Raw genomic sequence first — 27,423 nt, forward strand, 5'->3', positions numbered from 1 at the left:
TTGCCAGCAGTGTTCCTTCTCAGGCAGAGGTCCTGAAAATAAGAACTCCGAATGTTGAAAAATATTTCAAAGAATACTATAAGAGTTAAAAATTCAACCTAATGTCCTATTCGGTCTACACCGTAAGACTGGATTGTGTACGAAATGAGATCGATCTCTACTTATGCAAGGCATTTTTGGTGTGATAACTTTATATTTTTAAGAAAGAGAAGAACTCGATAAGATTGATTATTTTGGCAAATTGAAGTAGTCTTGGATCTTATCCAACTGTATTAAGTGTTCGCAGAAAGGTTGTGATCAATCTCAGAATCCGATAAAAAATCTGGGACCTTAGAATGCTTCCAGAAACGTCTCCTGAACTCATCTTCAAATAATGCAGGTTGAACGCTTTGTTCTTCAACATCCAACATGAACTATAGAACAACAGTAAAGCTTGCCCCATCAATGCAATTGAGAAGAAACCAAATATTGCAGCACAGCAACTAGCCTTCCAATCTGAATGTATAAATTTCACCACTTACCAATTCTAGTTCCGTCTGCACATTGGCTCCGAACGCAGCGATGAGTGTGATAACACATCGTTTCGAATTCTTCACACCTTTACCCTCGACCATCCCTGGCCGGAGACCCATCGCAGCCGAACCAAGCAAGCAACTTTCACTTTTCGCAGTAAGTTTGCTCATACCTCTCTGGCGATACTCTGCCGGATGTGTTGCTGTTCTGGTGCGGTAAAGAGACAAAGTCACCGTCGTCGTCGTCACCGCATCGCCGTAGGCTGCCCTCAATCTGGGCCTCCTGCGCCCTCCCCCGTCCCTTTTCCCATGAAACGTGTGTGGTTTGGAATCTTTTCTTTCGGTTCGGTTTCTATTCCACTTGTTTGCACGACGTCGTTCGTGTGCTTCTGCTTCACAACTTTCACTTTATGTGCGGCGGCGGCGGCGGCGGTGTCACATCGAACGCATCCAAAGTGCTGAAAATGTCATTGCTCTGCTCGTCGCAAAGAACCTACAAAATCCTCAAAATTTTCGTTTGCAACAGACGAAATGAGAGGATCCAGTCCTATTTTGACCGGCAAGGGTTTGACACGCGTGGACAGCGGAACAGGTCAAACCGGGCAAGGTCATCCAAGGGTGTTCTGCTCGAAGAGTTCATTGCTCCGCGGTATTGCCAGCTGGAGAGCTGCATGGCCAGCTTGGATATATGTATGTGCGATTGCAAAGCACGGTGTGCAGGGGAGCAGAGCAGTAGAAAAAGAAAAACTTTCACTCGTTCGCTCGTAGAAGCGAAACTTTCACATACCTACCACCGCTTGCCAATCAAACGACGACGACGATGGCGGTGGCGACGACCGCATCAGGTGACATTTGCTGCCTCGGGGCATCCTTTTGGGGTTGGTTGGAAGAATCAGGTCCGCGTTCCGAGCAGCACCCGAGCAACCGGATAACAAAAGATTTCAAGTCGAAAAAGGCTGAGCTGAGCTGTGGGCACAAGTGAAGGAAGGTTACGAAAGAGTCCATTTTTCAAGAAGGACGGCTTTGCAGCCAAGTCTGACAGCTCGCACAAGTAATAAGCACATCAAGCACGAGAGTGCGCGCTTATTGAGAAATTCATAAATAAATTAAGATTTTTTTTTTTTGTTTGCCCCAAACGCGATGGTTGGCGACGTTGATGGTTGCGACACACGCGCTCTCTAGCGGAGCGTTGTTATACCCGTGTGGATGTTTGTTGTTATGAGCGTCGTCCGTCCAAGTCTTCGTCGTCGTCGTCGTCGTCGTTGTCGACAATTTTGGCTACGAGCTGGAAGAACGAGTTTGGATTTTCCCCTTTGGGGTCGTTGGTTTCGCCTCTGGGGTTGATCTTTTCGGATGATTGTTGTGGGCATTGGGGTGGGCTTAAGGAAGGGGGTTCTCAACTTAGCGGTTGTGCATACTGAATATGTTTCTTAGATATAAAGAGCGAGAGATGTTTTTTGTGTGGTTAACCTAGTTTTTTTTTTCGTTTTCGTTTCTAGTACTTGTTGTCCTGGCGTGGTTTCCATGGGAACATGTGCAAGGGCTTCCACAGCTTACAGCGTGATGGGCAGATGGTCGATGTCACGATTGCTGCCGGTGGAAAGATCTTCAAGGCGCACAAATTGGTCCTGTCGGTGTGCAGCCCGTACTTCCAGAAAATTTTCCTCGAGCACCCGTCGCAGCATCCGATCCTGTTCATGACCGACGTCAATGCGCACCACATGGCCGGACTGCTGGACTTTATGTACAGTGGACAGGTGAGTAAATCGTATGCGGGAATGGAAGGAGCTGTATCGCAACAGTTTGCAAAATAAAGCTTGAGGAAATGGTTACCTTGGCAGCAGTAGTGCAGTGTAGAAGTTTTGATTTGAGTTTCTGACCGATGATATTTTCGATCAACATTATCCACTATGCTTTAGGGCAGGTTTTTCATTCAAGGAGCACATTTAGGCAAAGAAGTCAAGAAATTGTGGAGGTGCAGCACATGTTCCAAAAAAAAATCATTCAACAAAATAAAAAAATCAGAACCAATTTACCGTTTATGAAAGGTGTTAACTGTATTCTAGTTACTAATAGGCTCCCATGAAAACATGCTCATTAACAGAATTTCTGTTTCATGACAAATGATTCTTGTCTCATCATTAAAAAAAAATTATTGGCGATTTAGCGCCATTTCCGCCCTTTCAATGGCCGGGTTTAAAAGCCAATTTGAAAGATTTTTGAACATCAATTGTATGCTTTTATGATATAAACGATGTCAATTTTCGATGGCAGTTTTGCCGATTTTACACCGTCTTTAAATCTTTTTTTTTATGATTTGATAATGTATTGGCGGTTAGGATTGGGTTTCAAGGAGATTCTGGTAACTATTCAGGTCATTCAAGAGTCAGCAGAATTTTTAGACAGTTTTTGAAGCTCAATGCCAATTTAACGTCATAGGGCAATTTTGACAATTTTCCGGCATTTATTTTGCTATAAATGTTTATCTAAAAAGCATTTGATGTTTGGGCCCATACATAAATTCAGCAATCGACTAAATTTTCAATAGCGACCAAAAATATCCATTAGTACCGTCCCAATGACGCGTTCATCTAGATAAAATTGATAAATAGCAGATTTTTAGCGATGGGCAATCTTAGATCAATAGGCCAACATTAGAGCCATTACCCCTATCTCGGATTTTAGTCATCCGTTTTCTTATGTTAATTCCTTAACTTTTTAATAATTTGTTGGTCACGGTACCTGTTTTTATCATAGCTCTACAATATTTTGCATTAAGGTTCAATTTACTTTGATGCATTTTCGAAAAATTCAAAAGCAGTTTTCTTCGACGCATTATTTCAGATTGCTAAAAGCTCGCGTCATTTGGTGTAGAGTAGCAAAAGGAATCGAATAGTGCGAGCATTAACCATTAAGGGGGGTGGGGGTGGGCAAACAAATTTGTTTATGGAGAGTAAGGTTTGACGCTGATTAGCTGAACACCATTATACCGAACGCTATTATACCGTATGGATTACTAGGTCGATCATCGTATGAATTTTCATTCATACTTCGGCATATGTTATCAGTATTTTATGAATTTGTATAAAAATACAACATGTTTAAACATAATTTATCCAGGGTTCCAGAACCTTTCAAAACTCTACAAGTTTCAAGTTCTTTCTAGTCGTTTTAAAATGAAGTAAAGTTTGAGTCTTACAATTCTCTGATTTTCCAATCCTGGATTTTTGACGTAGACTACGTCTTACGGGAAGGTACTGGGGGTAAATCGCTAATCTAAAATTGCGACCGTCACGAAAAGGTGTAAGGTTTTGAACGCTTATAACTTTGTCATTTATAGATGAAATTAAAATCCAAATATACCAATCAATAGGAAATAACTCTCACAATCTGCTGCAATAAATGCTTTTCAAATTTTCCATAAAAATACTGTTGAAAGATGTACAGATAAAAAGTGATAATTTAATCACTGTTTCCATGAAATAAACATTCTCCCCAAACTCAGTCGTCATAATCTAGTACCATTTGGTTGCACACAGGCATGGAAAATCATTTGCATTCATTTCGTGCATTCATTTACATTCATTTGCCTCTAACTTTTTTCTTCAACATCATTCCGCAAAATGATGCATAGAGCTTTTGTAGGTTTTATTATTAGCTACAACTTTTGTCAACAAGTCAAATCCGTTTCTCTTATGCAGGACGGATCAGAGTCAACAGAAGCCACTACTGTTTTTCAGTGAATGTATTTAACATTCACTGAAAAACAGTAACAAGTTCTGCCCGCTCTAGTTCGTGATGCATTAAAGATACAGATTTGAGTTATGAACAAAAGTTGTAGTTAATAACAAAACCTTCAAAAGCTCTATACATTATTTTGCGGAATGCTGTTGATGAAAAAATTTAGAGGCAAATGAATGTAAATGAATGTATGGAATGAATGCAAATGATTTTCCATGCCTGGTTGCACATCGTTCTGCTTGAATCTGAAAAGTTTTAAAACAGTGCTGCTGTCATGCCTCATCTCATTTTCGCTTCGGACGGCGGGTGAGCAGATAGTAGCAGCAGCAGTAGCAAGGCAGCAGTTCCTGTCGAGATCACTGGCTGCAGGAAACGAGCCCCGTCGCCTCGATGGCACAAGCACTCCGAAGTGGATCAACCTCGCCTGAGGGATACCGATCCTGCGTTCTACAACTCTCGATTACTTTTTTTGAAAGGACGTATCCGCTTTTCTAAACAACGCATTTTATCATCGGTTTGGCGTAACAGATAGCTCGCCCACGCATACCAACACCACTATCAGGCAGGGGAAAATTTACATCTCTGACTAAAAACACACTGGTACACACTTTGAAATAACTAATTTTACACGAGATGTAATCCATATTGGATCATGGAACGTAAACAAACATTTCATGAAAAAATTTAGTGTTCTCGAACCGAAACATAAGCAAGTCGACAAAGAGAACGTTTGATTGAATTGATTTTCTCGTTTCTTTCAACTAATTCTTATGTCAAAAGGGCCACTTACATGTGTCAGTCTCAAGGAACCGAAATGTATATGACTTTTTCGTAGAGCGCAATTAGTAATAAATTTGTAATTTAATGAATCTCATAACAGTATTCCATTGTAAATTTCGGGTTGATGAAATGTAGCTTCGAACTACTCAAATAATTAGATTATTGCACGATTTAGTTATGTTTAAACATATTTTTATGGAAGAGGAAAAAATCGCTGCTTTTAAAAAAGAAGATTTCAATAAAACTAGTGTTTTTATGGTCACTGTAACGCTCTTGGGTCGTTTGTGACTTGTTTAGGGATGAGATATAAACTCGTGACTTTGGCGTGTTATTTGTATTTGTAGATGAAAAGAGTCTGTTTCTACACCTAAATCGATGAAGGTGTGCTAGCAATGACATAAGATTTTTTCTTAGGCATAACGAAAACCATAATAGGGTTTTTGATGTAATTTCCGTCTTACTAAGAACAACCCGTGCTTTACCTCTCTTTTCTTAACGAATTTTAACCGAAAATGGAATATTTCTGTCAAAGATGACTTCTAAATTTATCCACCTTTCCATACGTACCGTTGGATTTGATAAAGAGTCACAAACTGTTGAGATATTGTTCAAAATCTAATACTGCTTCTTGATTCTAAATTCGTTCTACGAGTTTCAATTCCGTCCTAACGCATTGAAACGCCATTAGATTTTCTTCGTCCTACGGATAAACGTAGAAAAAGAGAATTCGTTAGGAGCGCTTCTTTTGTTTTGAGAACAATGAGCGTAAATATTCATACAATGCGCTCTAACAGGGTTTATGTTGTGGCTAATGAACTAACGCATTGGAACAAACCTATTATTGATTTGTGCACGGTGAAATCATTTATATTATTGATCTTTTCTGATCGATAGAACGGAAATGGGCGATTACGACGAAGTAGCACTCTACCCTATGTCCGAAAATACGATTTTTTTAGATTTCGTGCGTTTTGTGAACGCACATACAGTATTTTGAATAATAGAACAGGGTATTTCTATGGTGGAAAAAAGAGATTTCCCTATCACAGATTGGAGATTTCTTTACCAAGCTTCGAAATTATAAGACGGTACCTCTAATTATACTTTTAGATAAGCTGTGTAAGTCCATCCTTCTTAGAAAATTATGCTATAGAAAGGTTGATAAATTTCTGGATTTTTTGCTGATGGAGGCGAGGCATAGCAACAGAAAATGCACCGAGAAATTGACAGTGAGCATGCACAAAGGCCCATGTGATGATCGATTCTCTTCATCGAATTTCTCTTTCAATTCCTACAGCTAAGAAAAGCAATTTTCTGAAATTTGTCCAAAGTGCTGTAACAGGTTGTACTTGGCTATCAAAAGCAACAGCATACGCACCGAGAAATGTTAATCCAAGCGAGTTATTAATAAAAAAGAGAATCGATCACCACGGTCACGCCCTTATGCATGCTCACTGTCGAATTTGTAATATGTGATAGATTTGGAAGTCACTATTTTCCAACCACAGAAACGCCCCGTGTTCTTATGCTAAATACTGCATGTGCGTGCACAAAACGCAAACGAAATCTTTAAAAAACAGCTATATGTAGCATTATTTTTTGTCCAATCGGTAGATTAAAGATGTACCGAGAACTTATTGGAGGGATTTATGGCTAATCGCGATGTTCCAGATCAATTTATTCAAATAATTGATAAAGATGATGGAAATCATGCTCAATAACATTAGGAAGAAAATCAGATCTAATAATTACCAAGAGTGCAAAAGCGATAAACTGGTTTTAAGAATTAAGATCCAAAGAATGGATTTTTTAAGGTTACGTCATGTTTTGATCGATATCTGAATCTTATATTCACCAGACAGTGACAGATTTTTTTTTTAAATCGGAGTCTGATTTAATTTTAAATTTTTCCTACTTCGGTAAATATTTTAGCATTTTGAGCATAAGTCTTTTAAAACCAAGGCTTATAAAATGATCATAACCTTGCAATAGTCCTTTTAATGTTGTACATAAAATCAGCTCTAAACGATTGGACTGGTGGTCCAGAAGCAGTTGGAAATCGTAGAAACATCTACGATGTGTTCCGGATGAGCAGATGGACCATTCGGGGATAACGAAGACGCATCGTTTAGCCTCGAAGGATTCGGGAGTACCTGCTCAACATTGTTCCATGAATCGTTCTCGATGGCCATTGCCTCCAACCCGCTACCGAAAGCTACAAGGACTCTTCCACCAGTAGATTTACTGGAAATCACAGATACATCAGGCAATAACTGACCATCATCTAGTCTGAATGAATACTCGCCATAGTGGGTGGGTTGTAAGACCTCCTCTCCACATCCGACAGCAGGTCCGGAACGACTATGGCGAACGAAGGCTGCTGACGGCAGGACTGACGCGGAGGGATTGGGGGCTTCCAAGAGGCTTTCTACGGTGCGTTCCGGGTTCCCAGGATTGGATGTTACAGACACATCATCACAATGACTAACATAGTCCGAATTGCTGAAAATTTGATCGGCATCAGGCAGTGAATTGTCAATATATTGATTGTGCTTGCCTGTAGAAGCAAGCTGGAAGACTCCTGATCCATATCCAGCCACAGGGCCAGGACGACTATGCTGAGTGCTGGCAGGAATCGGCACGACTGGGCTGAAGCAACCATAAGCTTCCAAAAGGCGGTCATAAGTGCTTCTCAACTGGAAACAGCCGGCAGGTGCTTGAAGCGTCTCCCATAATGCGACAGGCAGTGCGTTCTGGTCTACAGCGCTCCAATTCACAACGCAAAATCCAATTCTGAATCGGCAGACTGGGTCTAGTCCGGAAATGGGAGTCGAGAACTCGGAAGGTCCCGGAATAGGAGAGATCGTGATGGTAGGCGTGTTCAAACGAGGCAACCACATGTTTTTTGAACCGTTTTCAAATTCACGGAACAAAATTCCTTTCGGCCATGTATCCGATCTAAGAGCAGCTTCGCGTAGTTTGGGATCCGTTCCGACTTTGTACGAGATGAAGCTCATATGGCTGATGTCGGATCATTTTTTGACTAACGGCACAACCTTAATCGGATCTTCGCACTGTACACAACCTTTGACCAGCTTCTCGATTGCCTCTGATTTCACGCTGGGATGAATACGAGAAAGGTACAGCCAAAACAGCTCGGTGGGTTCAGGGACAGTAAGGACCTCGGTAAAGGCATTGTCGCTTGTTACTGCTTTAGAACCACCAACTAGTAGTTTGCTAGTCACGGTGCCGTTTAAATGGCGGTTGACGCATGAAATCGGAGTTTGTCGGAGTTGTCAATGTGATTCGTTCTGATAGCTGAGCGATCTGCTGTTCTTGCCTAGCCATTTCCTTCCTAAGCTCAGGGTGTGCGATTTCCTGTCTCTCGGTGATAGAATTAATCACACTGCCGAACGACGAGATGGCAGTTTAGAACCGAGCACATTTCATCAGCTTCGCGCACTCGTTACACATCCAAAACAGGTTCGGGCTAGTGTGGACAATATTCAGAAAAGCCTTATTCAGCTTTGTGCCGCCGCACTTTAGGTGAATCATCCTGTCGCAAAAAGCCATGCAGGAGACGGATTCTTCGTCGTCTTTAACTGGTTTAGCGCATTGGTCACAGGCGGAAGTCATGCTGACTCAGTTTCCAAAAGTGATTTAGAAACAGCGGTGGAGATGCTCTAGTACGCAAAGAGGAATTGGATTCTCAAGATCGCCCAATGCTAGTCTGATGTCGACAATAACACAACAGTATACACGGTAAGAAAAAAGTACCCAACGGAAAGTTCACTTTTACCTACTATTGACTAGTTTGTCTCCTTTTCTCCTTCTAATGTTGTCAAAAACGGAGGAGCAAAACCACCCAACAGGGGTAGTAAAGTGTGGGAACCCAACGTTGAGTATAATCATATTTACCTACTGTTGGGTACAACTAACTTACTTTTGGTTAAAAAGCCAGTGGAAAATTCCATACGAACTGCACACAAGTAAATGAAAATTACTTTGATCCGCTTTACCTACTTTTGGGTTCCTGCACTATAGTGCCGAGATGAGTGAAAAGAACTTAATTTTGGGTACTTTTTTCTAACAGTGTACAATATAATCAGGGTGGCCAGATCTACCGATTTATCGGTAGTCCTACCGATTTTCGGGATGCCTACCCTAATAAAAATTGTATGGTTAATTTGCTTAACGACGTGTTCGGGGTATCATCCAAACCATTTTTGGAATAGTTCAATCATTTGGGTTATCGTTCGTTTATGGTCATTTTTTATTAGGGTACCGATTCACAGACGAAAGGTTGAAAACTTCCGATTTATCACTTTTCCTACCGAGAATCACAGATTTTTAGTTATCTTGAAAAAAAAAACATGTTCAATACTTATGTTTTGTTTACCGTGTAGTCAGAATTTGCATTAGAATTAGAAATATTGATTTCGACACGTTTAAAGTAGAAATACTCAGAGAGATAGATTATGTTTTGAGTGAAATGGACTGTCAAAATCTGAACCAATCGAACATTCCCATTAGATTTGTGAGTATTGCAATCGAACAGAATTGCAATCACCTTAATATTCCGTATTCCTCTAAAATTAAACTAGTTTTTGGGTTCAAAGACAATATTCTAACTTTATTGATTAATTGATCTTAGTTGGTAAATTAATGGCACCAATAAATGTGCAAAATATTGCGATGCAATCAATTATTTTTCACGTAAATTGAATCAAAAATAAAAGTCAGGTGAAATGCTAGTTGCAAGATAATTTAGGTACAAATCCCTTAATATTTCTAGTTTAAAGCAGAAGAACTGAAGGACAGCGTATTGTTCTGGAGCAGAGTCCCCCCCCCCCCCCCTACTCACAAAGGTTTCAAGTATTTGGAAAGCCTTAAGGTGATACTCTAAGAAAGCCTTAGCGTGAAACTTCAAAGGCACAAATGTCAGCTTCCACAAAACATACACATTTGAAATTGCTACTCTCTGTTTGTAGTTGCACAGCAAACAAGGAGTAGCAATTTCAAATTTGTATGTTTTGTGGAAGCTGACATTTGTGCCTTTAAAGTTTCACGCTAAGGCTTCCTTAGAGTATTACCTTAAGGTAGTTATCGGTAGGCCGTCTTAAGAATTCCTAAGACGGCCTACCGATAACTACCGATAAAGGTTTGAGAAGTTACCGATGATGAAAAAAATAATCTGGCCACCCTGACTACAATATGTCCGATTGGATAACTTTTTTACTGTTTTCACAACACAAAATATGCTCTAATTAGACGATTATCGCAACGAATTGCACTTTCCACACTTCGAATGTTTCGACAAATTTTTCAGAGACTGTACGCCTCTTGTTACACACTGAAACATTTCTGATTTTTATAAAAGATATTCCTAATTCCTCATCTTATCTCATCTATTTATCTTTAACAAGTTACAAAATTATATCTTAAACCTAATCTTGGTAGAGATCTACCATTTTATTCGATAATAGTTTTTCAATAATCACCATTTTAATTAACTCGAACATCTGTTAGCAACATTTTATTTTAGATTTTTCTTATAGTATTGGTTAGAAATTAAATTAAAAAAAATTACACTTTTGATCGGTTTAAGACCATCGTGGAATAAAGTTCAGGGAATGGTGCCCCTGGTGTAAAGGTAAACGTGATTACTAATCACCCCAGCAGGCCTGGGTTCAATCCCAATCGGTGCCGCCGGCATGTTCTGAGGCATAAAATCTCTGATCACCCCTTCCTTCGGTCCCCGGTTCATGAGTTGATGGGTCGATAGGTGGTAGGGTCCAGGTGTAGGAGCTGCCTCCCTGCCGTCGGTAGCATTGGCGCTCATCACGGAAAACAAGATCGATGGAAAACAAACCAAATCAAAGGAATAAAGTTTAACACAAAAGTCGACAATATTATTTTGTTTTCCACCCAATTGTGATGATTTAAAAAATATATCTAGATAGAGCTGGAATAAGGGCCAATGTTGCAATGGGCTTGAACTGAGAAAAATTAATCTGAAATTTTGAACCAGAATAATTTAATGTTAAATAAACTGTAAACCCATTTCAAAAACTGCACTATTTCTAATTATTAAATTATTGGTTAGCATTATTGTGAGATGAATAAAAATATTATTATTAATTTTTTACAGCTCGAAAAAAAAATGAAAATATTGCATGCGCCTTTTTGATTTATAGTATCTTGTATTGCTCCGAAGTAACTGAATTTGTAAAAAAAAGATGATTTCGCCCGGATTTAAGGATGTACAATATAAAAAAATATCGTTGTGCAGCATTTTAATAGTAGTATAACGTGATGCATTAACATCAGTTTGTTTACATTTGTGAATTTCGCCCTTATTCAAGCTCTGTCTAGATATATTCACAATTAAAATTTCTGACACACTAGAAACAAATTTGATTCTAATTGGAAATCCCTTCAAATGTTCACCACCGGCTGATTTTTTTTCTCTAAATTCACTCTACAGTATTGTAAGTATTCTCATGAAACGTCGCACTTCAGTATATTCTATTTATAAAATACTCTTGTTATATTCATTACAGTTCCTTTTGTAATTTCTTCAGATTAACCTATAAGCATTTTTCAGAAAGCTTTTGAAATTCATTCCAGATCTGCTATTGAAGTTTGCTAATAATTTACTAGAAACTTTCCTCAGAACACTCCTGAAAATTTCCTCAGAACTTTGTTAAATTTCTTCTTAGAATGTTGCAAGGGTTCTCCTTAAAATTCCCTTGGAGAACTCATTGAAATTATCTCTCGAGCTAAAAACTTCTTTGGAATTCTAGCCAACATTTTCAACCTTTGAATTGCCAGACTGTTGAAAAACAAGCTAATTAGTAGAACCACAGACAAACAGACGTAACTCTTCATTGTGTATCTTCATTCACGCATTTAACGGTTGATTTGAATATTATCAGTTCCGCGAACTACTCGCCGCAGCGCTGGCATCGGATCACTTTGACGTTTCTATACATTCTATAGAACTTTTATGCAATATTGTTTGCGAGTTAGCGAGCAAGCTTGTTTTCCGCGAGAAGCCTGAAAGATGTCGCTACTGAGGTCCTATGTTTTGAGATACTATGTTTTCAAGAAAAACTTTTTCAAAGAGTTACGTCTGTTTGTCTGTGGTAGAACTTTGAAAATATTTCAATATGTCAGATTATTGGGAAAAATAACAAAGGCTAGTTAAACTTAAAGTTTAAACTTTTTTCTAGATACTTGAACTCTAAAAAAATATATTTTTCGGCTGATTTAGGGGGGCAAGGAGGGTGGCTATCCCCCACCCCTCCAATTGCACCGAAAAATATTTTGTTAGAGTTCAAGTATATAGAAAAAAGTTTAAATTTTAAGTTTATCTAGCCTTTGTCAATTGACTAGGCCTATGTTCAGCAGGAATGCTTCGACTCACTTTGCTATAAATGTTTTTCGGAATTGTAGATTCAATAGATGCTATAATGATATGTTTTACAAGTAAGTTATAAGAAGAGGTTAAAAAGTATATCATTTTCAGAGCGTCAAAATCAACGATTTTATTATTCGTGAGCGCTCACTCTGAGTGAACGCTCACGAGTAATAAAATCACTGAGTGTAACTCTTTGAATGTGAAATTGCCAGTTTTTATTTTTTTTTCCTTTGGTTTGTTTGCCGTGTATCTTATTTTCCGTGTTGTGTACCAATGCTACCGACGTGACAGGAAGGCAGCTCCCACACCTGGACCCTACCTATCGACCCATCAACTCATGAACCGGGGGCCAACGGCTTTACTTCCCATCCGAAGGAAGGCGTGATCAGAGATGTTATGCCTCAGAACATCCCGGCGGCGCCGACTGGGATTGAACCTAGGCCTGCTGGGGTGAGAGGTAATCACGCTTACCACTACACCACCGGCGCCGTTTGACAGGTTGTATGTTTCAGGCTCTTCTTGTAATTTACATGAATTTTCGTCGTCCATAACGACACAGTCGAACTTTGCTAGCAGATTCGTATACAGCTTTCGGGACCGCTGCTTTGCCGACGTGTTTTGTTTGTAATCTTGGTTCGCCACCTTCACCTTCTTAAACGTCGACAACCCAGTTCGTTTCTTAGCCCGCTGCGCAATAGCATGGGAGACATTGAGCTTGCCAGCGACGTCCCGGATGGAGAGGTTAGGATTCCGCTTATATTTCACGGCCACCTTCTTCGTCGTCGGTGCCACGTCCGGATTACGATTGCCGCCGCTTCCACGCTTCCTCGTGGTCGACAGACGCTCCCCGAACACTTTTAAAACGGTTGTCACGGTCAATTTGGCTATATCCAGCAATTTTGCCAACTTGGAGTGTGAGAACGTTGGATTCTCTTACTGTGCGAGCAACATTTTGACACGATGCTCCTCTTGCTTGGACGTCATTTTGAATACTAGAGAGCAAACTTTGAAAACTCATCATAGTAACCATTATATATACACTCAACTTCCAAATGCAGCATTTCAGGTTTTTTTTAATGCATTTCAACAGAAATACACCAATTTGAAGTTGACCAATTTTTGCGCGTTCCAGACTTTATAAAATGGACATCAAAAATTGTCTTTATCGTTTTCATTTAACGTTGTGTCCATACGGAGCAGCTGCAGGACAAATAGCAATTAAATATACAAATTATAGAATTAATCTATTAGAATTCTATAAAACAACGCATAATTGTACTGTGATACTGTTAACATTCGGAAGCCGATTAAAAGTGCTTATATCAAATATTTACCCTATTACCTGCTTGCACAGGTGTGTACCGTATTTGGTGGTTGGCGTTTTTGGGATGCTGTTACTCAAGTAAGTACTGATCTCACTAATGCGAGCGATTTGCTCCTGCCTGGAACCTGTTCTTTATCGCCAAGGCTATTGACAGTCGGAGAGAAATCCAACCCCTTGTCGCTCAGCCTATCAAGTGCAAACTCACTAGCTATAAAAAAAAATGTTTTTAGGGAATTTGAAACCATTAGATGTAATAATGATGTAATATACTTGTAAGTTACTAAAAGAGGTTCAAACGAATGTTTTTGAATCATAAAACCTGTCAATTCTGCCTTAAGAGCGCCAAAATCAGCTCACTCTGAGTGAACGCTCACGAATCATAAAATCCCTGATTGTGACGCTATGAAAGCAACATCGCCTGGTTGTATGTGTCAAACACATACTTTACAACCTCTTATTGTAACTTACATGTACTGAATATCATTTGATCAACTTTAATTTTTTTTTTAACTTTTCCAAATCGCTTATTTTGGCATTTTGAACAAACTATTTTTTTGGTTTTACTCTGCCTAGATCTGTAAATTGCGAGAACTGCCATTACATGCGTTGTATGAAACATATGCAGAGGATGTAATAAATTGCATTGGATGTAAGAGAGACTTATTTTGCTTGTAGCCAATGTTGTATACTGAATGAGCATGAGCATGAGAAGAGCAGAAAATAAAATATGGACCACATTAGATGAGAGTTATCAATTTGGCATAATTCTACTTGGAATTATGCTGTTTGGCTTAGTGGTCGTTCGAAATAAATGCCGAAAAACACTAATTATACTCATAGGCGCCTCTCTTAGCTCAGCCAGTAAAGGCGCAGCAACAAAACAAGATCCTGCTGGAGGAGTCTGGGTTCGATTCTCGGTCAGATCTTGGAATTTTTCAGGTTGGACAATATCTTGACTTCCCTGGGCATATAATATGGTTGTACTTACCACACAATTATACTAATGCAAAAATGGTACAGGCAAAAAATGCTCTCAATTAATAACTGTGGAAGTAGAACACTAAGCTGAGAGTACGCAATAAGCTAATATGCGATAAGCAATAAGATTGAAATGCAAAGAAGAAAATACTCATAAATAGATCATTTGCCTTCTTATTAACCTATGATAAAAGAAAAGCTCATGAACAATTCAAGATTATTAAACAGTCTTGATATTTTCGCCAACAGGCTTTTATGCCGCAAACGGCAAATGTGCAAAACAGAATAATGCCAAACAGCGTTGCTCTCAATTAGATAACTAGAATTGAGAAAGTATCAGTTGTTGACACTAGTGAGCGGTTATTGGATCATGAGTGGCTAATTGGTACACTCATGGCTAAGACAGCCAATTCTTATGTTTATCACTTACACTCTGACCAACAAGGCAATTCAAATCAACTACAGAAAACACAGCACACTAATGCTATTTGTTAAATACCACATGCTTTCCCTATGTTAAGCCAGCTTAACAACTGCCTGAACACCCAAACTAAAAAGCGATTTAATTTCTATTTCTCCCCAGGTGAATGTCAAGTATGAGGACCTGCCCAACTTCCTAAAGGTGGCGGAAGCTTTGCAAGTCAAGGGCTTGCACGGTGAGGTGAGTTTGCCGTTTCAAGTTCGTTGAAATCTTTTGATTTCTAATACAATGCCTCCGTCCTTCACCCACAGAGTACCAACGATGCCGAGGAGCGTGACTATCAGCAGCAGCAACAGCAGCACGCAATTCGCTTGCAGGAACAGCAACGCATCTACCAGCAGCAGCAGAACATGGCTCAGCATCAGCAGAGTTTGGCTCAACAGCGTCAGCAGCTGATCCAAGCAGCCCAGCAGCAAGCACAAGCCGTTGCCCATGCCCAGCAGCAGCAGGCCGTGCAACAGGCTCAGCAAGCTGCGGCCGCTGCCGCTGCTGCTCAGCAACAACAGCTTGCCAGCCGGAACAGTTTCAAGGAACTGATGAAAGCCAAGCATGCAGCCGCTGCAGCAGTACTGAACGAAGACTACCTGAACAACAATGCCAACAGTATCAATAACAACAACAGCTCCCACGCAAACAATGCCAACCTCAACAATAACCTCAGCTCCATGAACAACAATAACCTCCAACAGTTTGGCGTCCACCAGATCAATCCGTCGAAGAAGATGCTCGATAGCCAAAAGTATCAGAAGTACTACTCCAAACGGAAGCTGGTCCAACAGTACGAACAGGAAATGCGAGCGGAAAAACGGAAACTAGGCATTGAGGACGTGATCCAGGCAGCAGCAGCGGCAAAGGCATTGAATCTTCGGCTCAACAACGGCGGCATGACAAGCCCGGTAAGCGTGGTTGCCCCTTCCACGCCAACACCGAATCCACCGGAAACCCCAACAAATGGCCACTCGAGCGGAACCGACGAAGAACAACCCCCGCTGATACAGAACATCAAATCCGAGCCCAATTACGATGAGGACGAAGGTATGGAAGTAGACCAGGATCACATCTCGTCACCAAACAATAACAACAACAACACCACCAGCATCAACAATAACAACAACAACCACGAGGAGGACTACTACAGCCAGCGTGACTCGGTCATCGGAAAGTCGATGAAACATTCCATCCTGGAGCCAAATATAGTATTAAAACAGAGCGACGAGTGTCTCAGCACCAACAGCCAGACGGGTAGTCTCAATCTGTGTAAGAATGTTAGTTAGGACAGCAGGTCCGGCGGTTGGCCTACGACTTCAGCAACAGCAACAACAGCAACGGTGTGGCGTGAGTGGGAATGAGTGCCCGTGAGTGATGAGCGCCCGGACGGATGAGTGGAGCATACACACACCCTCATACATATACGTGTAGAAATATTTATATTTATTTATTTTTTCTGTTGATTTTGTTAACGCTATCGAGCTTTGTACATAGGAATTTCGACGGTTATATTCTCAATATTTTCATTTTTTTTTATATTCGTCACTTAAATTATTGATCATTTAGTGTGTAGTAGGTTCGATCGACGAATCGGTTTTGTTTTCGAGTTGTTTTGATTGGCAGCGTGGGGATTTTTTTTATTATTAAAGTACATTACTTAGCGATAGCATCGTTTCCGGCTTCTTCTCCTGGACGGACGAGGTACTGACAAGGAATATTTAATTTATTGGATTCGTTTTGCGCAGTCCCCTGACTCCTTCGTTTCAATTTTTGTTGTTGAAAAATCGACTTGCACATAACCTCATCTTGTTTTAATTTTAGGCACTAGATTTAGGTGAATGTTTGCGTGTGTGCGTAAAAGATGAGAGAGCGAGTGAGAGAGAGAGAGAGTGAGATAGTGAGTGGAAGAGAAAAGGAAGAAGCAAAATGAAATCAGAAATTGATCTACGAAAAGATTGATTTTTCTCACCTGATTATTTGTGATCTATGTTCGCTATGTGTAGTAGACAGATGCTGGGCGTCGTGTGACAGTTTTGATTGTCAGCGCTCCTGAAATTAAGGGTAATGAAATCGAATGTCGAAAATGGCGACTCAAAATAACAATTTAAACGAAAATTAATGGTATGTAAAAGCTCAGGTCATTACTAATCTAGTTCTTGTTGCTTGAGAGATCGTTTATTAGCAAAATTTGTTCGACGCGTATAGAATGATTTGTCTTTGTTGGTTATTTAAAAGTTCTATTTAGCCCTAATTGTTTTGACTGCTAGCGGCAGCTGCAAAATTTGCTGAATAACTTAAGTTTTGATTTAGATTTATGAAACTAGAGCGCAAGAAATCAATTCATTCATTACTCACCTGATTTGAACTTTTGGCCTATCGTGGATTTGTCAGCTGTCAACTGTTTGTGTTTCATGCAAAAAAAAAATGATGATCCTGCCAGTAAGCGATGGTAAACAATAACACTAGCTAAAAGAAGAAAACAGAAAAACTAAGACAAGACGGATAAACAATCTTAGTACCAACTGCCAACTAACAAGAAAACAGTGGCATCTATTGTGCAATTAACCCGTTTAAATGTCGTTGTGAAATTAAACAAAAATATACAAAATTAACCCTAGCCTAAAGAATAAACGCGATGGAGAACTCAAAATAGAGATTGGTGTCAAAACTGTCTACAATATTTTCAGGTCTGCTGGGAACCAATTGCAGACCTGTCATCCAGTTTGTTTTTGTCTGAATCATTTTCCAGTGTGGTTCTTGTTTACAACCTTTATTTTCTATCGTTTTTGTTTATTTTTTCACGATTAATTATAGTTGTTAGTAGTTGTTAAGGACTCTCCTTTCTTTCGGGTTTATTTATTTATCTACCTTCTCCATCCCTACCCTCTATGTCAACCCTTCTGTTATCGGTGTCTGAATGGTCTCCTTTCTAAAGCTTCTATCAGTTTTCACACGTTTCTGTAGTGCAAAACGACTCTTAGTTAAGTGAGATTTTTGTTTTCGTTACAAAAATTAGCCGAAAAGAGATGCAACAGAAGATTTATATACATATACATATAGCAAAATGAGTGTAATTTAAACGTTGCTTAGTCTAAGTGAGGTATAGATAAATCATAGACTTACACATACACCCACACAGAAAAATGCAAAACTGTGCAAACAAAAATATACTTATATGAGTGTTAGATTTTTATAGAAATATTGATATTTACAAGATAAACAACAAAAAACAAAACAACAAAACAAAACAGACTTGTGAAAAACAATAAGCAGCATCGCATCAGCGACGGCAGAAACGACTCACACAATGAAAAAGAACGTAAATGAAACATTTTCACACACTCACACACACATACCTTACCTGAACAAAATAAAAAAAAAACAACTAGCAAGACGCGAAAAAAAACGACAACTAAATTATACTAAGTATACACTCTAAGGGCAAAGAAAAAGATACAATAATTTTAGGAAACACCCTCAAAACTCACGGCAAGAAGCTGAGTTACTAAATGAAAGTAAAAATATACCTACTAACATGAAAACTATTTATGTCGATGTGTAATAAATATGTGCAAAAGCAAACATAAAGTAAAACTACATTAAAGAAAATGCTATCATTGTACACGAGCGGCAACAGCAGCAGTAGCAAGCCAGAAAGCGGGAAAATATATTTCTATATTTGTATTGTGTAGCGTTCAGAACGCAAATTGTTCAACAAGACAAGACAAATAGCACAAATTCAAACAAACACGTACGCCCACACAAACACACACACACACACACACCCCGACACACAAACCGACACTCTCCCAAAGTGGAATAGAAGAGATAAAAAAAAAAGCTCGGGTCCCAGTGATGACAGCCAACAATGGAACGACGACGACGGAACCGGTGCAGGAGGGGAAATAATTACTCAACACACTTACATAGGATACAAATGCATAGAGATAAACAAGCCTAATGACAGTTTGCCGCCTAGAAACAAACAAACAAACAAACAAACAAACAAACAAACATGCAGATAATAGTGGGAAAATATTGAACTCAATTGGAAATAAATGAAGAATAAAATATACAACCTGAAAACCGGGAGTGTGAACGGAAATCATATACGATTTTTTTTTGTAGTTTACAATGCTTTATGTTGAAATTACAGAAACAAACATATTGCACGAAACGTAAACAATGTTTAGACGAGATTTTTTTTTTGTTATATTTTATAAAATTGAAGATTATTATAAATATATATTCTATATAATAATAAATGAAGAATGGATTTACTTGACTGAGAAAAAAGAGTGGAAAGAAATACATTTAATCAATGGGCGGAGCTGTGGATTGTCCTTTTCATCTTACTCACCTTATTATTCAGGCCAAGGCTTAGTTTTTCTTTGCTTTACACCTTGCCTGGATCACCTTGCTCGCTGCGCACCTCTTTGTCTTATTCGATTCAAGAACCATGTCCATTCCAACAACATGCCCAGCCTACCGTAGTTGCCCGAACTTTGCGGTGTGGGTGATGGGTAGTTCTCCCAACAGCTGGTGCCCTTCACAGGGGTATGTCATTTCACCGAAGGACATTTTGCCGAATGTTTCATTCCGCAGAATTTTAATCATGAGTCAATATACAATTAACATGAATTTGGAACGGATTTAAATAACAGATATTCCCATGTAAAGCAACTCATTGATTCTATTACTAGAAAAGGAATAAGAATTATAATATGGCACCACCAACAAGCTGAAAACCGGCTTTGTAGTGCTGCACGGCGAATGAGAACAACCCAAATTTGAGTTTAGTTCACTCATAATCACCAAAAGTGCAGGAACTCAGCGATGAGTAAATTTGTCGATCGATTTTTCAAAAATGGTCGAATTTGATTCGTATTAGTAAAACTCATATTGATCCACCGAGCAGGTAAGTAGAACCTTTGTTACACAGTATAATCTCTTTTTTGATATTATTCCTAGATAGAAGACTCAGTGCATGCAATGTTTTTGTTTTGATGCGATGGATCTAGTTCATGAACATTACGAGCTACAAGTCAATTAAACATGAGTGATCCCAGGAAATACATATTTGATTTCATGCTTCTTCAAGATTTACATACCTGGCAGGATCGTCAATGTGATATCCTGCTTACTTTAAATGAAAACAACGTTTATATTTTACTTCTAAGAGGAGCGATCGCCATCGTGTTCTTCTTCTCTTCTAAATACACATACAATTGAACACCAAATCCGCATACGACACAATCGATCGAGATCAGCTATGGCAGAGAATGCACGAGTACGGATTTCCCGATAAAGTGACGTAATAGGTCAAGGTGACAATGGATCGAGTGATGTGCAATGTTCGAGTATCAGGGACACTCTCGAGTCCCTTTGAATCTCGAAGGGGATTACGGCAAAGTTATGGACGTTCGTGTCTGCTTTAAAGTCGTGTTAGAAGGTGTGATAAGAAGAGCTGGGATAGATACGATTGGCACGATCTTCAGGAAGTCTATCCAGCTTCTTGGCTTCGCCGATGACATCGACGTCATGGTAAGGAACTTTGAGACAATAATGGCGGAAACGTACATCAAACTTAAGGCTGAAGCTAGACGGATTGGACTTGCCATCAATGCATCGAAGACGAAATACATGAGAGGAAGAGGTTCTAGAGAAGACCATGTTAGCCTCCCACCTCTAGTTCAGGTTGACGGTGTCGAAATTGAGGTGGTCAAGTTCGTGTGAGTTCGTGTATGTGGGCTCACTGGTGATGGTCAAAAATCATACCAGCAGAGAAATTCAAAGGCGCATTACGGCAGGGAATCGTGCCTACATTGCACTCCGGATGAGCGTCCTCAAAAAATTCGCCGCTGCATGAAATGGACTACCTACAAGACGCTGTTTAGAACCAACGGTCCACTACGGCCACGAGACATAGGCCCTTATTATGGGTGTCACTTCACGGTGAAAACAAAGTGAAGTGAACACAACCCTATTACGGGAGTCACCCTAGTGATAGAATGTGAAAGAGTTCATCCGAAGTTACAACTTGGATGAACTCGGTGTTATTATGGTTGCCACGTCACCGAGATTTCGGTGAAAAAAGTGACGCTTCCCGTGGATTTTTTTCACCATAGTTTTCAAAGGTGAAAAGCAGTCACGCAAGATGGAGTCAGTTCAAGTTTTGAATATTTTTACTTATTTTATTAATGTTTTGAATCTTTCTATACATTTTAGGAAGAAAAAGACAAACACGCGACAATTCGCTTGCATTGTGGCCTTTATGGAGGAAAATCCCGACATTGCGAAAGGAAATTGTCGTGACGCTTTCCGGCCATTTTTAAAATTGCTGTTTGCAGTGAACGTACGACTAATCGCGATAACTATCGCCAACAGAATGACGAACTCCAATGTTCGTCGGATTATCGGATCACACGAGAGAACCAACATTTATCTGATCGATAGGTCCTCTCTTTCTCACCTTTCTTTCACGACCCGTAACTTCTATACCTTTCTTGCTTCAATGAATCGTAGAGTGTCATACGCTCTCGCTTTCGCTACCTTGCTTGAGAAGCTCTCTCGTGAACCAAGTCCACTACCGCTGATTGTCATGATCGGGTTTCCGCATTTCCCTCTCAACCAACAAGCGCTGACAAATCCCGAATACTCGTTGCTCGTATTAAGCAATAACCAAACCCGAGCTCTTTTCCCGATCATTCCCCTTCAATTATACGATCGGTAGCTTTCTTCCGGTAAGGGATAGCGATTCTATACTGACTGACAGCATGAAAGCAGTGCGTTCTTTATAGAGCGGGTTGGTAATAGCATACACTGAGAAATATTATTACATTATTTTGAATAATTATTTCATTAGTTTATTTTCATCGCCCAAATCTACTACAGAAATAAGGTGACAAGTTCACGGGAATCGGTTACTTCCTTATGGTGGACGCTTACGGATTCACTGAACAGTTTGGGTCCTCCCACTCATTCTGTTGCAGCCTGGCAAAAGGTAAGTTGAATCGTGTGTTTCAAACGACAAGAAATACTTCCTATGCAAAACCTCTCTGCTTTCTGCTTCATTTTTGGACCGAAAAAAAGCTGCAGATAAAGCACAAGCTGCAGCATAACAAGAAAAAGTTGAGGGCCACTGTAGGTGGGCCAAATACTCTGAAGTCGTTCAACGATCTGGAAGAAACCATCATTCGCCTCCTTTCATTGGAAATAGCGATCAATCACAATGGTAAAATGGTAATCTACTGAAAAATTTGCTAGCATTATCAACATCCTCCTTTCGTGAATTCAGGTTCTGTTTTTGGAACGCAATCCTCGTCTAGTGCAGCCGCAACTGAAGAACACCAAGCAACAGTCCCCTGCGTCGAGGAACCGAGTGTCACGGAAAACTAACCTATGCATGATGATGCAGCCCGTGCGGATGAAACTGAAGGAGCGAAATTACCGTTAAGTCCTCCTCGAGAAGCAGACTGATGATCTCAGTAACATGAACCGACATATATCGGATTGTGCCCGATATTCGCGTAAATCATACGCGCTTCACGAAAAGCGGCTGGCGATTGAAACCAAGCTTTTCCATCTGGAAGAGGAGAAATTCCGCTTCAAAAAGGAAATGCTGCTGGAAAAGCAGAAACAACCAAGTCAGCAATTGGAATATCAATTGCAGCTGCTTCAATACAAGAAGCAGAAGCTTGATTTTGAGATGGGATGGACAACAGCTGGTAGTACTGATGCGCAAGATGATCACGGAGAGACGGACCTGGACGATAGTGACGAGTAATTCATCACTATTCTTTTTCATTCCTCATCAATAATTTAAATAACGTCATTGTTTTGAAGAGACAGAAGACTAGAATGAAAAGGTTAGCTTTTCATGTAAGTTGGGAAACAATTTCGATTGTTCTGAATACATTAATTAGAGTTGAAGTTTTATATTTATATTGCAACGATACATAAAAGAACTTCGCTTTTCACAAAATATTGCGCATGATTTCTTCCCTGATTCTAATTGCATCAGCTTGATTGTCCTCAACACCACGCAACTCTGCATCTCCTTCTCCGTCGGGTAATTCCAGTGAACTGTGAACTTTGATGCATTTGAAAATCCAATAATATTGAATATCATGTAGTTTGATATGTCGCACGGCATATTTTGGCCTGTATTTTGGTGATAAAAATAAATTGTGTTGAAAGAGGCCCTGCCGGAACCTGTTCCGGGTGTTCCGAAATAACCAGCACTACCCGGACTCGGCACGAACCTGATATGAAACTTGCACCAAATTGTGATGTTTTGGAAGTTATTTCGAAAAAAATGAATGTAAATGGTGGATTTGACGTTACCGAACTCAGTAATGTAAAGGCCCAAACGCAATGTGGACGGAAGCGAAACGTAAACGGAAAGTTTGACAGTTGTCTCAAATGACATCAAGAAGCCTAACCGATGTCGATTTGGTTCTAACTAGTTTTCAATCCGATAAGTAGGCTTACTCAGATCGGGCTTTACCGCTGCCGCTGCCGTTCCGCTTCCGCTGTCATTGCGCTTGGGCCTTAACGCTTTGTTTACCGAAACTTCAGTAAAATATTTAACCGAAGTCAGTGATGAAGCTGATTTACAGACGTGCCGGTAAAAATGTTTACCGGTTTCGTTAAATTAAAATGAAATTACCGAAATTCGGTCAATTCATTTACAGTTTTCAGCAATATAGGGAGAAAATACCGAAACATCTGTAATTTTTAGCATTACCGATCTAAGACGGTAATTTTTTCTACCGAACTCAGGGTCTCTGTTCAAGCGTGTACGATACTGTGCAACTTGTTAGATGCTAATGTTAATGCTTAAAATTGGATCCGAATGGTCACCACAACAGAAGATCCCAAACATCCGTAATTTTTTTTTTTTTTTTTAACGCTACTGGGTCATTTGTGATTTGTCTGGGGGTGAGATTTGAACTCGTGACTTTGACGTGAGAGGTATGGATTCTAACCAATATGCCGGGGTCACCCCCATCTGTAAAATTGATTGCTGTGTAAGAGATGAACTAGCCTATGGCTAAAAATCTCTATAATAAAAAAAAAAATAAATTGAGATTGCTGTGTAAATTTAATCAAAGTATGCCTTAATTTGTGCAACTGCATTAAATGTAGTTAAATTGTGATTATTTATATATTTGGTGGTCATTGGATCTCAGTGGTCATCAGATAACCCGCCGGAAGATCTGGAACATCCGTAAAACTGATTGCAGGATGCCTCGCTGGATACGCCCAAGACTGGACGGGCGCTAGCTGGTGGCCGTGAACGAAACCTGGGGAAAGCACTAGACGCAAACCTCCTCCCATGTGATCATGGCAATGCAAGAAAAATTGTTTTCGGACGGTAGATTTACCACTACTGCTGCCGAGGGCAAACTGAAGCTCCCGGAAGGTAAGAACTTCGTTGATCTGTAGAGCAGGAACATCGAATGGAATTCGCAAGTCGCGAAAGCTGCTTGTGGAAGGTTTGACGCGCTGGACGAAATCGCTGTCGTAGCCACTGACAGCGGACAGGCCGGCAAAATATTTTCCTAATTCGTCGGCGATTTCCTTCGGTTTTGAGATCGAGATGCCATGAGCTTGGATAGTAGGTAGAGTAGACCGCCGCTTGCCGCTCAGAGCGTTGACGCGATTCCACAATTCACCCGACGATTGGGATTCGTCGATTGAATCCAGGAAATCCATCCAGCTAGATCGCATTGCGTCTCTAGCTGTCTGCACAAGAAATGGTGTTCTCGGTAAAACTTCAGCACTTCCTTCCTACCAGGGTCGTCTAAGGCGAGACGTTCAAGCCAGCGTAAAGCTTTGGTATCCTCGTTCCACCAACGTAAGGTTTTTCGCCCAGGTACGCTACCCGTCCTTGGGATAGATACTGTTGCAGCTTTGTAGAGTACTTCCGTAAAGCTGGAGATGTCGTTTGGATCGCGTTGCTGAAGGAGAGCGTCGGATTTCTCCCTGAAGGCGTCCTAGTTGGCTTCCTCGTAGCGCCATCTGGGTCTCCGAATCGTTGGAGGGGCCGCGCCTACGGAAAGCTGTATGCGGATCGGGTAATGGTCACTACCATGCTGGTCGTTGCTGATATTCCACTGTGTCCTGTTTGCGATAGATCGACTGGCAGTGTCAATGTCGATCGCGATGGTGTGCCGTCCATTAAAAAAGGTGGGAGCGCCATCGTTCAGCACCACCAGGTCCTCACTCTCGAAGATGTTCGCCAGGGTATAACCTCTGGGGTCTGGGCGAGGGCTGCCCCAGTCCGGATGGTGCCCATTGAAGTCGCCGACGATGTGCCGCGGTTCCAGAAGCTTGAAAATAGCTGCACTTAAGTCTCCATCCAAGTTGGTTATTCGTCCGTATGGGAGATACGCACAGCCGATAGCTAAGTTAGTGGCGTTCGTGAGGTGAACACCAACGATTGGTAGGTCGGTTTGGAGGTCAAGAATTTGGTGTAGAATGCTCCTAAGCATCCCGATGGCTACGGAGTGCCTGAAGTTGCCGCAGCGCTTGTAGCTCCAATCGTATCTCCCTCACAGTGTACGATTGAGTTGGTCGGTTGTAACTTTATTGTCCTCTTGTAGAGAGCATCGCTTTGGAAAAGGAGCTCCAATTCCCCTAGGCAGCCAAGGAATTCGTTTGTATTCCACAGGAGAACAACGTTCACCGGCTTGAGCAGTGCAGGCGTGGGGTACGAGATGGTAGACTCACGGCATGTCGAGTAGGGCCTAGCCCCGTTGAGGAGAGGTGTAGGCATTCCATCTACGGTGTTGTAGATGCTAGATACGTTCATGCGACTGGTAGACAAATACGAAGATGGCACATCGGGAAGAACCACCGGTGGGCTCGAGGTGACAATTTTTTTTTTTTTTTTATAATTACTTTATTTGTACAGGCTCAATCGAATAAACTTTACATAGCCGAGTTATCCTTTGCGTTATACATTATTACTGTCTTATATTTAAAGTTAAAGGAACTGGACCGAGTACTCGCGGTTGTCTCGAGGTTAGTGGAGATTTACAATTTTTTGGATGGGAAAAGGGAAGAAGGAGGTTTTAAATGTGGTTTACGATATAACTATTTAATTAATCCTAAAGCATGAAATTATTTCTATTCATCTTGAAAACAAACATTAATTAAAAAACACCCCACACGTCCAAAATACAAACTAAACACAACCTTAATCAAACTTACAATCTAAGGTTAATATCCTTAAAGTAAACATATATGAGTTTCATAAACTCCAGATCGCGTCTAGCCAAAATATCCCGAACTGGAACATTAGGTTGTCTACCTCGAGCCCGAAGGGAATCATAAAAATGTGATCTGACTCCACGATACTCCACACAAGACCAAAGGATGTGATCAGCGTCCTGGTAACCTTGTCCACATTCACAGAGATTGCTGTCTCCCAACCCCACACGGAACAAGTGAGCGTTTAGACAATAGTGATTGGACATGAGACGAGACATCACGCGTATGAAGTCTCGACTCAAGTCCAACCCTTTGAACCATGCAAACTTCGACACCTTAGGGATAATTGAATTTAGCCATCGTCCCAAGCTCCCTTCACTCCATTGATGTTGCCAGCTAACGAGCGACTGCTGACGATAAATAGAGAAAAATTCACTATTGGCGATCTGTCGATCATAAATGTCGCCTTCCATAGCGCCCACCTTCGCAAGTGAATCCACCTTCTCATTGCCCAAAATTGAGCAATGCGAAGCGACCCACGCGAAGGTGATGATGAAAGAGCGCACGGATAAAGCACTAAGCAGTTCTCGTATTTTCAAGAGAAAATACGAGAAGTGCTTTACCTGCCTAATGGAACGGATAGCCTCGACAGAACTGAGACTATCCGTAAAAATAAAGTTGTGGTGCGGAAGAAGTGAAGCAATAGTTTCCAAAGTGTAGTGAATTGCTGCCAGTTCAGCTACATACACAGAACAAGGAGCTTCAAGTTTTCGAGAGGCGCTATGAAATTCATTAAATACACCAAAACCAGCGGACTCCTCTATTAGAGATCCATCTGTGAAAAACGTTCTTGCAGAATCAACATGGCCAAACTTTGCAGCGTATAATGACGGAGCAATCATAGGACGATGATGCTCTGGAATTCCGCGGATTTCCTGCGTCATAGATAAATCAAAATTCACTGAATTGCCGAAAT

The 27,423-nt window shown here is 40.5% G+C and overlaps 1 protein-coding gene across 2 annotated transcripts in view; it reads left to right on the top strand.

Moving 5' to 3' along the window:
* Positions 1-19,249, top strand: part of LOC135706938 (probable serine/threonine-protein kinase cdc7) — a 163,477-nt gene extending 144,228 nt beyond the window's left edge. For both annotated transcript variants that reach the window (XM_065228623.1, XM_065228624.1), the window contains 3 exons: positions 2,012-2,269; positions 15,342-15,419; positions 15,491-19,249. In XM_065228623.1, the coding sequence (XP_065084695.1) occupies positions 2,012-2,269; positions 15,342-15,419; positions 15,491-16,513 (1,359 nt within the window). In that variant the 3' untranslated portion in view covers positions 16,514-19,249. The remainder of the gene's footprint in view (positions 1-2,011; positions 2,270-15,341; positions 15,420-15,490) is intronic.
* The last annotated feature ends 8,174 nt before the right edge of the window (positions 19,250-27,423 follow it).

Source organism: Ochlerotatus camptorhynchus, unplaced genomic scaffold (assembly GCF_037179485.1).
Source record: "Ochlerotatus camptorhynchus isolate MF236.1 unplaced genomic scaffold, CSIRO-AGI_Acam_v1.1 ptg000298l, whole genome shotgun sequence".
Lineage (NCBI taxonomy): Eukaryota > Metazoa > Arthropoda > Insecta > Diptera > Culicidae > Ochlerotatus > Ochlerotatus camptorhynchus.